Source organism: Cyphomyrmex costatus, unplaced genomic scaffold (genome assembly GCF_001594065.2).
Source record: "Cyphomyrmex costatus isolate MS0001 unplaced genomic scaffold, Ccosl1.0 scaffold122, whole genome shotgun sequence".
Lineage (NCBI taxonomy): Eukaryota > Metazoa > Arthropoda > Insecta > Hymenoptera > Formicidae > Cyphomyrmex > Cyphomyrmex costatus.
Genome location: NW_017275196.1, coordinates 1,302,302 through 1,320,379, shown reverse-complemented (window position 1 = coordinate 1,320,379; position 18,078 = coordinate 1,302,302). Strand labels below are relative to the sequence as shown.

Genomic DNA, 18,078 nt, shown 5'->3' with positions numbered 1-18,078 from the left:
TAGAATTTTAATTATAATCTCATTATAGACTTTTAGTCATTCCTATCATAATTAAAGTTCTAATATTTTCTGTTTTATTTAATTAGATCAGCATATAACGTTTTAATAAAAAAAATCTGTTTTCTAAAATATTTTAATTATTATACGTCTTCGTTGACTTACTACCTATGTAAATAATAAATTATTACTACTTTTCATACTAAACTTTTCTTTTAATAAGCAAAAAAGTATTCCTATTTTACTTTTATGTGAAAATCTCTTACACTAATTAATTATTTCCTTTAGCATTAATGTTAAGTTAAGTGAAAGCTCTAATGAAAATAATAATTAAAAGAAAATTTATTTAAATTATTATAGAGACGAACTGGTGAGGTAACGGTGGACAGCGAGGAACAGAATGCCGTATTTGTGTGTATTTCCGGTAAGTAACTCTATGCTTTTTCTTTTGTACATTTCGGAATATGATAATGATTTTATGAGTTATATACATATTATACGATTAACGTTTTGAGTCGAATACAATAAAATACTTTAATAACAAAAATTTAATTACAATCATTAATCATCCAATCCTGTTTGTAGCAATTGAATTAAAATGTAAAACTGCAGAAAAATTCGTTTAATGTTACATAATTAATTTAATAAAAATATTTTTTATCAAGAAATTTTAAAAGTTGCATTTTACGCAGCTTTACATTTCATTCGTAAATAGTATTTTATACATTTTGTAGATAACATTTCACACTTAGGAATTCAAAAACTGTGGTCTGACCTTAATGTAAAATAGGTCAGGTTAGTATTTCATTTATACATATCTCTAATCTTTATTAATTCTTAGCTTAATATTAAACAAGTTCATAAAATGTTTTTTAGTATTGATAATATTAAAATCAAATTGATTATTACAAATCAGTAAGATGAGACTGTGTACTGTAGTGTCAGACCGAGTATAATAGCCGATATATAATTTAAAGAATAAAAATGCAAATATTTATAATTCACATGTTAACATTAATCAATAATCTGCCTGATGAAAATTTGAAAATGTCAAATCTATTTATGTCCTATTGTACTCTGCATTTATTTTCATAATATAGAACAAAGTTATGGCACTGAGATTGCAAGAGATAATTTCTTTTTTCCTATATTTAAATTATTTTCAAATTCGAAGTAGACAAAAAACTCTATGTAAATAAAACGATTGATTTTTAATTCTTTTATGGTCCCTCGAGATATAAGAGCAACATAATAGTTAATCATTCCTATTTTTATATTGGATATTTGTATAATAAAAATATTATTAAGATAATGACACGATGGGTGCGTTCGAGGCAATAAAGCTGCCAGTTTGTTTGTCAAGCAAATGCTATGTAGCTAACAAACAGCGGCTCGTACATCGTATAATTTTTTGCAACAAATATTGTATATTAGAAATTACCATTATTGTTAGAAAGTAATGGTATGTTTTATTAATAAGGTATTATAAAAATTGTATTTTCTGTTAATGTTATATCCTGTTTTTAAAGATTTATCATATATAAATGAAGAAAATATAAATAATATTATTAAATTTACAACATATATATATATATAAATTAACTAACGGAGAACGTATCGTTAAAAAACAAATAAATATATCTTATAATAGTTAAAGTAAATTAAATTATCAGTTAAGTAATGACAAAATATGTTATTAAGTTGTTTTTAGCCATTATAACAAAACAGCTAACAATTTTTGGTGAAACTATTACTAGAATATTATATACTAATCTTTCCGTGTATAAAAATCTGCAGGATATTACATATATTGTATCGCAAGTGTCTGCATTTTCCTTTCTTATCATTCTTTCAGTTCTCTTCTATCCTCTTTCTTTTTTCCATTCTATCTCTTCTACCTTTTCTCTATCTTTTTCTTTTTCTTTTTTTTCTGATCTTCCCTACATTCCTTGCCTTTCTTGTTTTCTGCATCAGTCTCTTTTTCCCATCTTTATTTTTCCATTCTTCCGCGTTCTTTTCTGCAATTACTCAAGGTGCATTCATTTCGACACACTAATATTTCATCTACTTATCATTTATACATGTCTTGGGGCATTCTTATTTGCTATTCTCTTAACAAGATAAGTAACTATTACTAGTAACACTTAACTATTCATATCTCTAATTTCTTCTTTCTCTCATTTTATTAAAATAATAACCAATAGCGTTATATTCTAATAATACTAAAAGTAATAATTATTACTATATATCAATTATATATCAATTATAATTGATGCGATTTCCTGAAAGAAGAAACTAAGAGATACGTGCCAAGTGCACCAGTGGACAAGTGAGATTATGTATTTTTACGCGAGCTGTCCAATTAAAAACATAATTATTAAATATCTCAATAACGAATTGGACTAATTGACTTCTTATTAAACTCAATCGGTGACGAGATATTATGTACGAATTAAATTGATGAGCAATAGGCGCGCAATTTGCTTCAACTGGAAATTAATAAATTCACACAAAAACATTTATTAAGCATCAAGACTCTTGATTGAATATGATCTTTTTCGCTTAATTATATTAATATATATTTTTAACATACATATGTATTAAATTCATTAATAACCAACATTCTATTTGTAGGACATCAAGTTTTATTGTGAATAAAATTATTCTAGAGCAATAATTAAATACTTAATAATCTTTATTTAAATACTCTCTTCTCTATCTCAGTATTTCATTTTTAAATATATATTATTTTTATCCTTTTATTTACTTTTAATATATTTTTTATATTTACACAAGGATTAAGAAAAAACAAATGTCACAATATTTTTCTGTTTAAAATAATTTCATATACATATAATTGTTTAAAATATTACCAAATTATTTTACACATACAGCAAATAAGGCTGCAATTTTATTACTTTCTTTTGTTTTAAGATTAAAAAGATAATTCATCACTTATACTTATGATATCCTGAAAACACTCATTATTTCATAGATAGCAGCTTATTTCGTAATTCTGGTGCATCGACTGCGTTACCAGAAGTCCGTGATGGATCATCTACAGCGGAAGCAGCATTCAGACGTTTATCGGATGCGGAACGAATTCTGTTGGAGAGTCTGGACATCGATCAATATAGACCCAGGCATACTGGCCGATTTCTGACGATGCATAAAAGACGGCGTAAGAAGCTTACTACCAGATCCTTGAATCAGGAACCAGGTATCTTGGACGATATCTTCCACGGGCTGGTGCAGGTAATTTATATATAATGAATTAAAAATTTCAAAATAATTATAACACTAAAAACGATTAAAACCTTATAAATCATTAATATTGCACAGCAATATTTTTTATTATATTCAACTTTTAAGATTTAAGTCGAGATTTAGATCTAACAAAATGTTTTTTTGTTTCGTACATAGTGCGTATGAATATGAATAGAAAATTATTTTGTTTTACGCCAACGCGCTTGATAAGATATATGTCTTATTTTATTGTTATCACAGAAAATGAGAGAAGTAGCATATTTCCCAGATTTTTCCCAGTTTTTTTACATGTACCGCAACTTCAAACCTAATAACTATTATAATATAATATTAACAATATTAAATATCTTATAGGACCGTACATGCGAGAATACAACCAATAATATAATTAATGCGATATCCCTCAAATAACAACGTAATATAAATTTTTTATTGAAGTTAGACTTGCTCTATTATGGAGAAATATATGAGTGGATAGGTTGAAAACAATAGAATTTTTAAGAATTGTTTTTAGAAGTCATTTTTATAATTAAATTGTTTTCAATTTAAAAATACATATATTTATCTGTTTATTCGAGGAATGTTTAAATTTAAATTATAATTTAAATTTTAAATAAATAAACATGCTCGGTTTACATATGATATTCTGAAATGTGTACTTTTTTGAGAAAATTGATAGACTTGCCAGCGTATAGTTCAGTAGAAGTGACAGATATGATGGAAAAAGTTTATCCAAGCGTGGAACAACGCATAACATAAAATTTCTTATCAAGAAAGGAATAAAATCCTCGAAAATAAGTATGCATATATATTTAAAATTGAGGCAATGTCCGTAATGTGCCGATCAGCGCGAATAACTTTATCAATTTGGTCAGCATTCTCTGCCGTTGTCGATATTCCTCTGCGTCGGGGATGTAATAATTCGTTCTCGACGTATTGCCATCCTTCTTTAAAGTCTTACTCCATTTATAAATGCTTATATCTGTCAACGTTTTCTTGTCATACTTTTTCCATCCTTGTGCATATTTCTGAGAACATATTTTGCTCCGTCCTTGGTAAGAAATTTAATTATTATGCGTTGTTCCACGTTAGAATGAACTTCGCTCATATTTGTCGCTTCTACCGAACTTTACATTAGCAAATGTACTAATTCTTTCAAGAAAATACACATTCCAGAATGTTAAATGATGCGAACTCATTCAAGCACGCCTCATTATCTGGACATGCAATTTAAATTATAATTTTGGACGCCTCTACTATATTTCTGTATTGATTTTTGTGGATAAATATTGTAATGATAATAATCAGTGGATGATATGCTCGTTCGGAAAATGTTATACGATAGTAATCAGAGATTGTCTGAAAATCGTGAAACCAGACGTGTATGCAGAGAAAATTTGAATGCGTATAAATTTTATCCTTAACACATTTCATGTCAGCGTGGCGGTCAGATCAGGAGGAACGTATTGAATTTATCATTCAAGCTTTTTAATATTTTAAATATATATAAGCAGACATATTATATATTCTCATAAAATATTTCATATCACATTTATTATTAATATGTTGTTTTAATTATGTTATTCATTTAAAAAAGTGTATAACTTGTTTTATATTTAGCGCTATATTTAAATATTTTATATATTTCCACACATTTGTTTTTTTATATTTTTTAATAATCTGTGTTTTTTTTTATTAATTATTTTATTTTGTATGTCGCCTTAATTTTAATGTATAATAATATATTTTTAAATCTTAAAGTTATTATAAAACATACGTTTTTAGCACATGTAATGAATGCGCCAACATGGGCTACTGCTGATACACGCGATCTGAACGGAAAGTCACGCAAAAATAGTGCAGCACAGAACATGTTATATTTTAATCTTATTGTAAAAGATATAAAAAATATTTAAATAATTTCTTGTTTAGAAAAATTGTTTTATTTTAACGCAAAATAATCTATTAAAATATTTACTTCAGATTTCAGATTTTCTACTTAATTTGTATCAATTCCTAAATTTTAAACAATTCTTTATGTTATAATCAGGTTTTAAATTAACATTCTGTCAGAGTAAAATTTTTTTTATTATAAGAAGAAATTTTCTTAAATCACGCATATGATTTTATTTTTCTAACACCTAAAACGAAGCTTTTATTTTTAAATATAATTTATAAATCATATAATACGCAATACTATCGAAAAACAATTTACATAGAAACAAATAAAAATTGTAGTAATTTAAAAAAAAATATAAAGAAGAATAGCTTACATCGTGTTACAAATAATAAAAGTTCGAACAATGTTTGAATTTATAAATTTTGATTTTGTATATAAGAATAATAAAATGATTCTTTTTTCATTATATTGTCATGCGCACGCTGAATTTATACTATCATTTTTTTGCTAACAATACTCCATTATGAGTATCATTATATTTGGACTGTATATATTATAGTGCGTGTTGCAAAGAGCTGGAAACTGGCGCTTTAATGCTTTCACGCTGGAAACAGTTACAGGTGGTAAGTATAATTGTGTGAAATCACGTATATATATACATTTTTATAATATTAATAAGACCAATTTTTTCAAAATAATTGTATTATTACTGTCATAATTTTTTAGACAAATAAAAATTAATGATATTTAATTAAATAAATTTAATAATGATATATGATTAGTAAAAATGCTACAATATTTTTATTTTTTTATATCATACACCATTCGGATTACTTAAAAAATTTCTACGATAAAAGCTTTTAGCACATACCATAATAATAAATACGGTAATATGGGTTAATGTTAATATACAGTTTAAACAAAGTCACACAAAAAGCAGCGCAAAACATGTTAGAAAATTTGACTATATTGTATTATAAAAGATATAAAAAATATTTAAATAAGTTTTTATTTAAAAAAAATATTTTTTATTTGAAACTAAAATTATAATCTTCTATTAAAAATAAATAATATGTAGTTCTCTCTTAAAATCTTTCATCATCCTAATTTTGTATTTGATCAGTTGCAATACGTTTGTAAAGAAAAATTATTAATTTATTTATAGTTAGATTATATATTGTCACACGTAACGTTGTGTTTCATTTTCAGGTCGTTCGCTGCCGGTATTATGTGTCCATCTCTTCCATTGTTACGGTCTTTTTCAATACTTCAGTTTGGATGTCGTAACAGTATGGAAATTATTTGGTAAGAATACACTTTTAAATATTTAAAATTCCATAATTTATATGAACAAGCTAATTATTATTTATTTTATATTGATTACAATGCAAAGCAGTGATAAGCACATAGGAGTCTCGCTTATTTAATCATATTTTTTTAAGAGAGACAGAGGGAGGAAGGTTGAGAGAGATTTACATCATTTTTATTGTAAAAAGGAAAGAAGATAGAATGAAAATAAGAAAGTAAAAATAAATAAAATTTTTGAAAAAGTGATTAATTTACATATTATGGTCAAATAATTTATATAATTATTTAATTGAAGCTTTTATCGAGGAGGGTTATCACAGTACAAATCCTTACCACAACAGTATACATGCTACGGATGTCACTCAGGCAATGCATTGCTTCCTCCAAGAAAAAAAGGTAATTTTTTATGTTTATTTTGCAGCTTTATAAACAAATGTAGATTTTTTTTATTTAAACAGCATGTAATATCTTAATTCTTCAGTGAAACAGAATGATCGAGTTATAAATTTGCAGATTAAAACACATCTAACCAATTTAGAAATTATGGCTTCCTTGATAGCGGCTGTAACGCATGACTTAGATCATCCGGGTGTTAATCAACCGTTTTTGGTCGCAACGAGTAATCATTTAGCTGCGCTTTATCAGGTAGGAACATCTTTATTTAATTGTTTATTTAAATTGTTCATTATAAAATTGAAATCTGAGGATGACATGCGGTGATAATCTTATCAAATTATTAAATGCAAGAATCATACAAATTTTCGAAAAGCGTAATATCACAGAATAGATTACGAATATATAATACATATGTACATATATGTATATAAGTTAGATAATTTTTAAATATTTGATGAACATACAAGAAGACATAGCATATAAATTTGATATTTTTAGTATACAAAAATTGTTAACTTTTAATATCAATGCCTAAAAAAATAATAAATAATAAATTTAACGTAAATATATGAATTGTGTATCTTTTAAATCAATTACATAAAAACTTTTTCTTATTATAATTTCATATATCTTGATTACCACTTGAAATATTTTTGTTAGTTTTGATAACGAAAATATATTTAAGAAAAATGTTATTCTTTTCGAGGGAGCAATTAAGAGGATAAGAAAAGAAACAAATTTTTTGAGATTATTTGTTTAAAAGATTTCGAACTTAACATTATTTTGTTAAATAGAACTATACGTTTTTGTTTCGACCACTTTACTTATAGTTGATATCGAAAATTTGAACTCTAAAACTATACAATATATTTTTGTATACTCATATCAAGCTGGACATTTTTATATTTAACTTTGATAAAACTGCATATATCTCGACGAATTTATTTCGAGGAAAATGCCAAATTTTATAAAATATTGATGGAGAAATATTCAGATTGAAAATCGAGATATATAGGATGAGGGTTGGATTCAAACACGGGACCTGTTGACTAGGAGTTGATTGCTTTCACACATTATTATATAAAATATGATTATTAAATCAAAACAAACGTGCTTGCTACGTGTTGCAAAATATAAATTTAATAATAATGTACATAAATTATAAATGTTTTAAAAGTAGATGATTATTATACTTTTTAGTAAATTTTTATACTTTTTGGAGAATATCTGTCATTATATATTTCAAATTTTTTATGTAATTTCACTTCTAATTGATATAAACTTTTAATTGATATAAAATTCTTTATTAAAATTTAAGTTATGTAACAAGTTATGTAACTATATAATAACATATTAACAAAAATCAATTGTGTATTTTTTTTAGATTATAATTACCGTGCCGAATTTATATCAATTTGGGAAGATGTGTTAGTTATTTGATGTGGTATAATATTAAAGGCATAATTATAAGAATGCATTTTATTTTTTATTTATATTACATGTTATTGTAAATATTATATATGAATTTAAATTGCAATAACTATATAAAAATATATTGATTAATTAGTTTTCGAATTATGGCGAAACTTTTAAAGTAGGAATGTCATAATTATTACTCGTGCCATATGTGTAAGCTAAGGTGTACAAGAAAAGCGCAGGTGAGCATGCCTCACAACATTGTTTAGAATAACATATTTTACTGTAAGAAGATTGTAAAGTAAAATATTATAAATACAGTTTACACTTTACAAAACATATTTTCTAACTATTTCTTAAGTTAGAAAGTTGCTTTGTAAGAAATTATATATAAAAATATAATTTTATCCAGACATGTTGGAATGAAACAGTAAATAGAAAGCTAAATGTTGTCCATAGTTTAACAGAAAACTCATGATATCTATTTAATATCATTAACTTGACGTGAATTTTTAATACTAATTTTAAATACTTGATAACTTGTTTTATAGCGAGATTATATTTCTAAATATTTATTCAACTTTAAACATCTATCGTAAATTAATGGAAAACAAATATCGCGAATTTTTTTTATTTATTATTCAGGAAATAAAATTTGTACAAATTATATGATATTGTTTCTAAATGCTCTAAAATATTTTATTTCTTAAGTATTATTATTTAATTTATAAATTACTTTGTTATGTATTTTTTAATTTCTTTTATGACAATTATTATTTATAAGTATCTTATAAATTAAGCAATATCTGTCTGTAATCGAAGATTAACAACTTTCAGAATACTTCTGTTCTCGAAAATCATCACTGGAGATCGGCTATAGGATGTCTTCTAGAAAGCGGTGTTTCTTCACAATTACCAGCCGACGTGAGACCAGAACTTCAACGGCATATCAGTTCATTGATTTTAGCAACAGATATTACAAGACAACAAGAATTTCTTACACGTTTTAGGGTACATCTCCTTACATTTTTTTTCTTTTAATTATTTAAATTAAGTATGATGTTTTTCTTATTTCTCATATTGCAGGATTATTTGAGCAACAATTCACTTGAAATGAAACGCGAAGAAGATCGTCATTTCATTCTACAAATTGCTCTAAAATGCGCAGACATTTCCAATCCATGCAGACCGTGGGATATATCTAGAAAATGGTCTTACAAGGTTTGCGAAGAGTTTTTCAGACAGGGTGATTACGAACGTCGCTTAAATCTTCCAGTAACGCCATTATGTGATCGACATACCACTAGTATCCCAAAAATCCAAGCTGGTTTTTTCAAACACGTCGTTACTCCTCTCTACGTAGAATGGCACCGTTTTCTCGGTGATGGTTTGAGTGTGTCATTAATGGAATATTTGAAGATGAATCAGAAAAAATGGGAATCACTAATCAATCAAGAGGTAACTGAAGATAAAGAAACCGACATTTCTGAACTGGATGAACCCGAAGGAATCATCAGTTCAGGTGAAGAAACGATCGCTGATGAAGATTCGGGAAGTATTGATCTGCTGATACCAGCAACTTATGTGCAAACAGCGCGAATGCCGACATTGCCAGGACGAGTTGGACTCGATCGCGTTGGTAGACGTCATTCCGTTCCTCTAAGTGTATCGAAATCATTGCACTTACCTTTAACCCAACCCAATAGAAGAGAAAGTATGCCGATCGAACAAGCCAAAGCCAAAAATCAATTCTGTAAGATTGAAGATCAAAATTTGTTGGGGCCGAGTTCATTGTCTCTGTTGTCTTCCAAAAGTAATATGAGCGAATCACCAAATGTTAGCGTTGTCGAGAGACCAGTTAGCGCAGAGAATCTCTTACCAGAGACAAGTATAGCCAGTATTACGAGCAGCACCGAAGCATCGAGATTAAATACAGTTCTACAATCGAATAATCAATGCAGCGCACAAACTAAACAACTTACGCGACAACAGACTTTCCCTCCGTTGCAACCAACTACGAGAATGAGGTATATGTCTGCAACCGCGGAGATGTCACAATATTATATTCAGACATTGTTGGAAACTGACAATTCCTTTAGTTGCTCGACTCATACGAAAGAAAAATCATGTCCAAGCGGTCGGTATTGTTCGCACGATCCTAATTCACGTTATCAAAAGAAATCTAGCATAAGTCCTCTTTCTAAAGAATCAATGGATATATCTATCAAAAAACAAGGTTCGACTTTGTTGGATACAACAAAACAGAAACATACTGTCAATTCCATGCGTCGCCATTCTATACAGACCGTTCGCACCGATGATTCTGTTTCTAAACATAGATATAAAAGGCCTTCTTCCGCTCAAGATCCAGATTCCACGCAAATGTTTTATGCTACGTTAACGGGTTCTCACAGTGACAAAAACAAATGTGTTCCTGACATGTACATTGCGGAATGTAAGTCGAATTTAGATTGCAATACCGAAAATAAATGTCGTGATGCGAAATTAACGGTTCAAGAACTGCAGACTACGTTGGCCAAAAAATTAGAACAATCTACTTCATCGACTTTGAGCGCATATTCCGCACAAGAACCACGAAGATATTCAACTTCTGTCACAGAATGTAAAACGATAACGGTCAACCACGCAGGTAGACGATATACCACAATACCCGTGTCTTCTGAGCTTAGCACTCATAAAGTGTTTTTTATCGGTACTCCTCCCGATTCGCCTCCTAATCATAGTATATCTTCATCGAGTGAGAGTGGTAGTGAGTCAAAAAGAAATATCGATAATTCGAGTAAAGAAGCTAGTGTTGTCATTGGCAATAGAAAGGAATTAGATAATGTGAAAGAAAAAAATTCGAAGAGTTCAAAGTTCAATTCCGATGCGCAAATGAAAGAAAATGTTGATCCCCGAACGAATGATGACGTCGCTAAAGCATCATCTCGTAGAGGCAACCAGGTAATGTAGCAATTTGATTTGATTGATTTATTTCTGAGGCTAATTCTTCATTGTAATTAATATAAAAAAATATCACTTTTTTTAACATTACATATCGAAATGAATTTGTTGAATAAATTCTTTTGCACTCATTTTAATACTTTCATTTTTCATGTTTGCGATGAATATATAAGTTTAATTGTGCTATTTATTCTATATGTATGTTCTATAACTTTTACTTCAAAAATAAATTTAATAAATTTCAGTTTATTAATCAAGTTTATAACTATCAACGAACTAAAAAGATACAAAGTTATTTTTATATATAACGTGGAGAATACTTAAATAATGTTTTATTTCCAATGTAGTTACAACAAATAATAGGAAATTTTTATTTTGATATATATTAATATTTATTTTGATTTATATTAATATCTTATATAATTACTATTACAGTTTATTGCAATCCTTAGAAATGTAATAAATTTTTTTTCAATATTTATTTATAAAAATTAATATTTTTTGATACATTGAAATATATAAATAATGAAATTTTATTCTACTTTTAAAATATCAAAAATTTCTCATATATCATGTCAAATTAAAAAAAATATTTCTGTTTTTTTTTTTACTATTTAAAGTGCTCTTTCTCTCTCTTTTTTCTTTTTCCTCGCTTCTCTTTTTGTTCTTCATAGTTCATTCCTCTTATTTTTTAATTTCTAGTTATTTTAATCACTAGCTCTCTCTTTTTGTCTTCACTAAAGAATATCTTCTCTCATATCTCCTGTCATATTCCCTCTGTTCATCATTTTTTACATTCTTCTTGCACATGTTTAATTTTCATGTTTCCTTACCTATATATTTTACACATCTTACATTTCTCAGTACTATTCCTCTTTCATTTCATCGCTTAGGTAAATATGGCTTTACTCTCAATCCTTTTTTAATCTTGGTCCTTTACTCTTTTTAAATTCATTTTTTATCCATTTATACTATCTGTTATATCTAGAACTCGTTGTACCTTTCATTTTTTACATTTTGTATCTTTTTTTTCGTCACGATTAAATATTTATGTTTATTCAATATCTCATTTCTTTATCCAAGTGTTTCCATTTCCTCTTTTTAAAGCAATCTTTTTTTATTTCCGTATAATCTCTCCTCTTCTTTGTTCTCTTTAATTTTTTTCAATACTCTCTCCAATCTTTTACTCTTCTTCCAGTTTTTTATATTGTTCTTTCTTTTACTTTATTCCTTTGTAATTCTTGCCTCATCACAGCCATATCCTGTCTTTTGTTCTATCCTCAGTTCCTTCCTGCAATCTTTTTACTTCTTTTTATTCTCTCTACTTCTATTCCATAACCTTGTTACTGATTACACTAAACTCTGAAGTAAAATCTTTAGTTACTCGCAAATTTCATCTTTTTTATTTCCTACATCTGATGCAATATTGTTATTAGCCATTCTTTTATCCTTTATTCATATGCTTCTTGTTCGCCCTACACTTTTTGTTAATAATCTGTAATAATCAAATTTCTTTTTACTTTTTTCTTTAAATTTTCTAGTTGCATATATTGTTATCAATATTGAATTCAGGGATGGGCAAAAAGACGCGGATCTGCTCCAGTTGGTCTTCTATCGAAATTGGACGATTTTACTTCAACGAATACATCTACTAGAGTTGACCATAATTGTAGACGTGGATCAGTACCAACAGATATTACTAAACATCAAGGTAATGCACATATTCTAATTTTTCTATTGATGCACATGTTAGATTTAAAACATATATATGTTATACATGTAGACTGTAAGTATAAATTATAATTATAAATTTTACAAATTGATAGAATTTTTTGTCAGTTTATATTATTCCCGGAAAAAAAAAAACAGATTACTGTACCTCATTTTTCTTTTACCAATGTTCAACTTTTTAATTAATTTCTTATAAATCGATACAAATTCTTTCACACATTCTTTTACATATTAGGTGGAAGTTGTAATCGGTTAACTATAGGATATCGAGGAGACAATTTTTCGGATCTGCGAAGATCTAGTCTTCCGCAAGAGACTGCATTAGGAAATCTTTTAGAAAATGTCCTCACTTTAACTCGTAAGTATATTTTAATGATATTATAACACAGAAACCACCTAATTTTATATATATATTTAAAAAAATTTTAAATCATTTCAGACGAGCATGAAAGCATTTCAATAAACAACAATAATAATAACAACAATAACAGTAATCGCAGCAACAATAACGGCATTAGTAAATTTGATAGTATTGTGTCCGGAATGCTTTCTCCGAGACGAGGATCAATACCAGCAGACATATCCGAATTACGTCGCGATCTATTTAGTAGGAATAATGTAAATAGTAAACCGCGAAACCGCAAAAAAATTTTAAGAAGGCGAAGTAGTGGTGGCCCAGAAATGTTCACCTGTGGATCTACCGATGGGAACGACAATGGTACGTGGCTCAAATGGAAGAGAGAGATAGGAAAGCGTGATCCTGTCCCCGAAGCATTTGTCAAACGACGGGGATCTCTACCCATAGAGATGGTAGCTGTTTCACATGCTGGTCGGTACAACCATAGATAAAGGAGGATGTCGTAACACAAGCGGGTACAAATATGTTTTCCAAAAATATACGTATTTTTCGTATTGTTCATTTTTATTTTCTGAGAAAATGGTTGCATTTCGAACAAAAAATTGTGCAACTATATTGGATAAATTTTTAGTAAATGAAAATTAATTGCAATCGATATATACAAATAATATATTATTAATTTTAAAATACTTGTATATATTAGGTGTAATAAAAAGAAATCCATTATTTTTGCATGAAATCTATTGGAAAAATAATGGATTTCTTTTTATTACACCTAATATACACACACATATATATATATATATATATATATATTAGGGTATATACATATCAGCTTGTTTACAACAGTATTAGAGTAAAAATTAAAATATACAATACAATTAAATTTTAATTTAATTAACTTATTACTTTATGAGTTTTATTTTAGTTGTTGTTGTTATGCAGTATTCTTTTAATTTTAAATAATTTCTAAATTTTAATTTTAAAAAGTACCATGAGAATTAAATAAATTTATTTTATAATATGTGGCTATTGATTATAGTATACAGTTTATAAAAGATTTAAAAAATGTTTCAGTTTTTTCTCAGGCAACTTTTTGTTTCTTATTCAGATATATTTAAATTGAGAATATTGTATACAACTTTTTTACGTTGAGTACAATTATTATATTTTTTTAATGCATCCCATATAGTGTAAATTGCATCCTTCTCATTCACTTTTTTTTAGAATGACAGACATTAACAGAATTTAAATACATTTTTATTCTACCCGTAACAAATCATACGACACAATCATGACAACAGCCGAGTATCATTCTTAAGTTATACTGATAATATTTCTATTCATTGTAGGATCAACATCAGCACTACGTAGATCTAGCCTGTGGCGATTTTAGTATGCTGTAAAAAAATAAGGGCCGTCCATGCAGCGATTAAATCATCACAATAGTCTTTCCTTGAATTATCAGCAGTAACATCAGCGACGATTGATTACTGATTTTTTAAATTGTCAATATTAAAGACATTTTTATCGATTGTAAATGTGAATAAGTGAATATTGTAATTATATTTTTCATGATTTTAAATAGTGTTATGAGGACGATAAATCAATTTATACTTGAATCGCGTGAATTGGTTAATATCGATATGATTGTATTATCACATGTATTGTGATATGTTCTTGCATGCGCTAGACAAATCGAAAGTAGTTAGAAGGTTTTGATTGTTAATTGAGATGTTGCAAATTTATGTTATGTGTATAAGTATAATATTGAATATCGAAACATTAGATCATATAATCTAAAAAATAAAGAACGCGCGGAGAGATGGAGCAAGTAAATGAGGGAGGTGAGTGAGTGAGTGAGTGAGTGAGTGAGTGAGTGAGTGAGTGAGTGAGTGAGTGAGTGAGTGAGTGAGTGAGTGAGTGAGTGAGTGAGTGAGTGAGTGAGTGAGTGAGTGAGTGAGTGAGTGAGTGAGTGAGTGAGTGAGTGAATGAGTGAATGAGTGAGTGAAAAGTTTGTGTGTGAGAGAGAGAGAGAAAGAGATGAAGAGAGAGTAAGATAAAAAGAAAAGGAAAAAAAATGAAAGAAAATATATACAAATATTTTAATACGTAGGACATATTTTATAGGTAGATTTGACATAGACAAATAGTAAAAAAATATTGGTATACTATATTATTTATTTTATTTTGTTCTCAAGATGTAATTAAAAGTTTATATGTACTTATCTTTATAGAGATGTTTAAAATAATTTCAAAAGTTTTTCGTACAAATTACAAAAAGAATTATTAAAATATAGAATTATTTAACCATGCATGCATACTTTTACATTTTTTGTTAAATCTACTTTTCAAATATGTCTCATACATTAAAATATATTACATTCCTCGCACATTATATACTTGCGTGGAAGAAATAAAATAGCCAAAGTAACCATTACATTTATTTGTGCCATATATACAAGAATTATTTGAAGTGCGATATTCTGAAAACTTGTATAATCATAGCTCAAATTAATTTCATAATTTATTATAAGATAGAAAGAGAGAAAGAGAAAGAGAGGAAAGGGAAGAGAAAAATAGAGTAATATATGCAGGGTTCAATATGATTTTTTAATAATTTAAATACTTAGAAATGGAGAAGGAAAAAAGACTGGTAGAAGGCATCCGCCGTTATCTAGATCTATACATTAAAAGATCTACCCAGATCCAGATTAAAAGAAAGATATAAATCGAACAAGATTTGCTCATAGATGAGAAAGATTTCAATTTTTCGAAAAATATTCGCGACAGGATAACATTAATTGCAAGCCATTGATCAGCAAATCGCGATAGATATTATTTATACTAAATAAATTTAAAGCTTTTAACATTTTTCCACTTATATTTCTAATTATAAAAACATTTTACATCGAAAATGTACATATGAAAGCCGATAGAAGAATTTTGTTACATTTTTTAAATCAAATAAAACAATTTGAAGTAATAAAAGCTATTGTAATCGACTTCAGAATGAATATACTAAATTTGAAAAAAGCACTTCTCTAATATTTCATTTCAGTTACATTGAAAAACTAAGTTTTCTGTGAAAAAAATAGCATGCAATGCGTAAGATACAAATTTATTAAATAATGTAATAACAATAATGATAATAATAATAACATTAAGATAGTGATATTTAAAAGATAACTACGGTGCGAATTTTTCTATCACAGGGTATTACCCACATGCCCCTCTTATGAATTCGGATGGATCATAGGATAGACCTGATGGACAAACCTCGAATAAATAATAATAATAATAATAAAACGATAATACTAATATAACAATAATAAAATAGTAATAAAAATATTAAAATTAATAACATTAAAAGCAACAAAAGTTGTAATTACTACTTTTATCATTGTTTACAATGCTATAATCATCAGCATAATCATCGTCGTTGTTGTTCTAGTTATAATAATGTTTAAATAAATAAACGTTTTAATATTATAAGTTACAGCGATATACGCGCCATATGCGATTCATCTTGGAGTTAAGTTAGTTAGCAAAGTACATTATTTATAATTATAATTATTATTTAATGTTCATAATTGCGACACATAGATTTATGGTACGTGAACGTAAAATAAATCAAAAGACAACAACAGAAGTTACATTAATGCAAACATATTTTCAATACAGATATTATTAAACTGCCTTTGCGTAAATACGATCAGGAGATACTATTGTTAAAGATACTTGTATGTTATTAAAATTATCATCTGTAGAAAGTTTTGATAACAATATTATTTACATTTAAAAATGAAAATGTAAAAAATAAAATGAGTCTTTGTTGTTAAAATTTCACTTCATGTACTACACTGTAAAAAAAATCTTCGTCTCTCAGATTGTGTCCGAAAGTAAAATAATATTTACTAAGTCATAGAAATTAAAAAATATACAGAATATCGATTGTAAGTTTTGCGATTAATCAAAAATAATCATTAATATCTATGTCAACATCATAAATGGATTATCTATTTTTAAGAATATTTGCAAATAGTAGTGATTTTTCTCTCTTCACCAATTTTCTAAATCTTCGATTCAATAACTGCTAATGCTTTACATGTATTTCACTTTTTCAATCAGAACTGACTTATTCGATGATACTGTATCATTTTAATAACTATATATTATAGCAATGTTTCCTACAATTGCAAATCTCTTAAATTAATAATTATGTTTTTTACATCAGTAATGATATACATGCAATACTGCGCGACAATGAAACATTATATATATACACATTAATATCTAGATTAGCAAAAAATTTCTTAATCTTTCAAATTCATAAGAAAAAAATATATATATCGTATTATACCATCAAAATGCGATACCATGAAAAAATGAAACAAAAATCGAGAAGTTTAATTAAAACGTTTATTTGAAAACAATTTCTTAAGATACTTGTCTTTATCACACAGACCAATTAAATGGGACTAAACAAAAAATTCTTTAAGCAAAGCTACAATTGACTTAAGCGCTTGCCTAAAATAAATACGAATTCTCAGTACTTCTATACATGACCACATTGTTCAATCACTTTTTGAAGAATTTATTGCACTTAATAATCTTATTCGAGAAATATATATACACTTATTCCCTTTTATCAAACTATCCTTTTACTCTTATCATAATTTAATTGATGTTTTTTCATCTAAAAAAATAATAAATAAAAATTTCCTAAATATTTTTCCTG

At 27.2% G+C, this 18,078-nt stretch overlaps 1 protein-coding gene across 1 annotated transcript; it reads left to right on the top strand.

The window, feature by feature from the left end:
- Positions 1-357: 357 nt before the first annotated feature.
- LOC108780037 (uncharacterized) lies at positions 358-14,852 on the top strand (the record flags this gene model as incomplete). The annotated part of the gene is made up of 12 exons (XM_018547613.1): positions 358-421; positions 2,993-3,252; positions 5,724-5,787; positions 6,374-6,469; positions 6,768-6,868; positions 6,986-7,117; positions 9,122-9,295; positions 9,371-11,248; positions 12,821-12,959; positions 13,215-13,337; positions 13,419-13,808; positions 14,690-14,852. Coding segments are annotated over 12 exons (3,465 nt in total), but the record flags the coding sequence as incomplete, so codon positions are not given.
- Between the last annotated feature and the right edge of the window lie 3,226 nt (positions 14,853-18,078).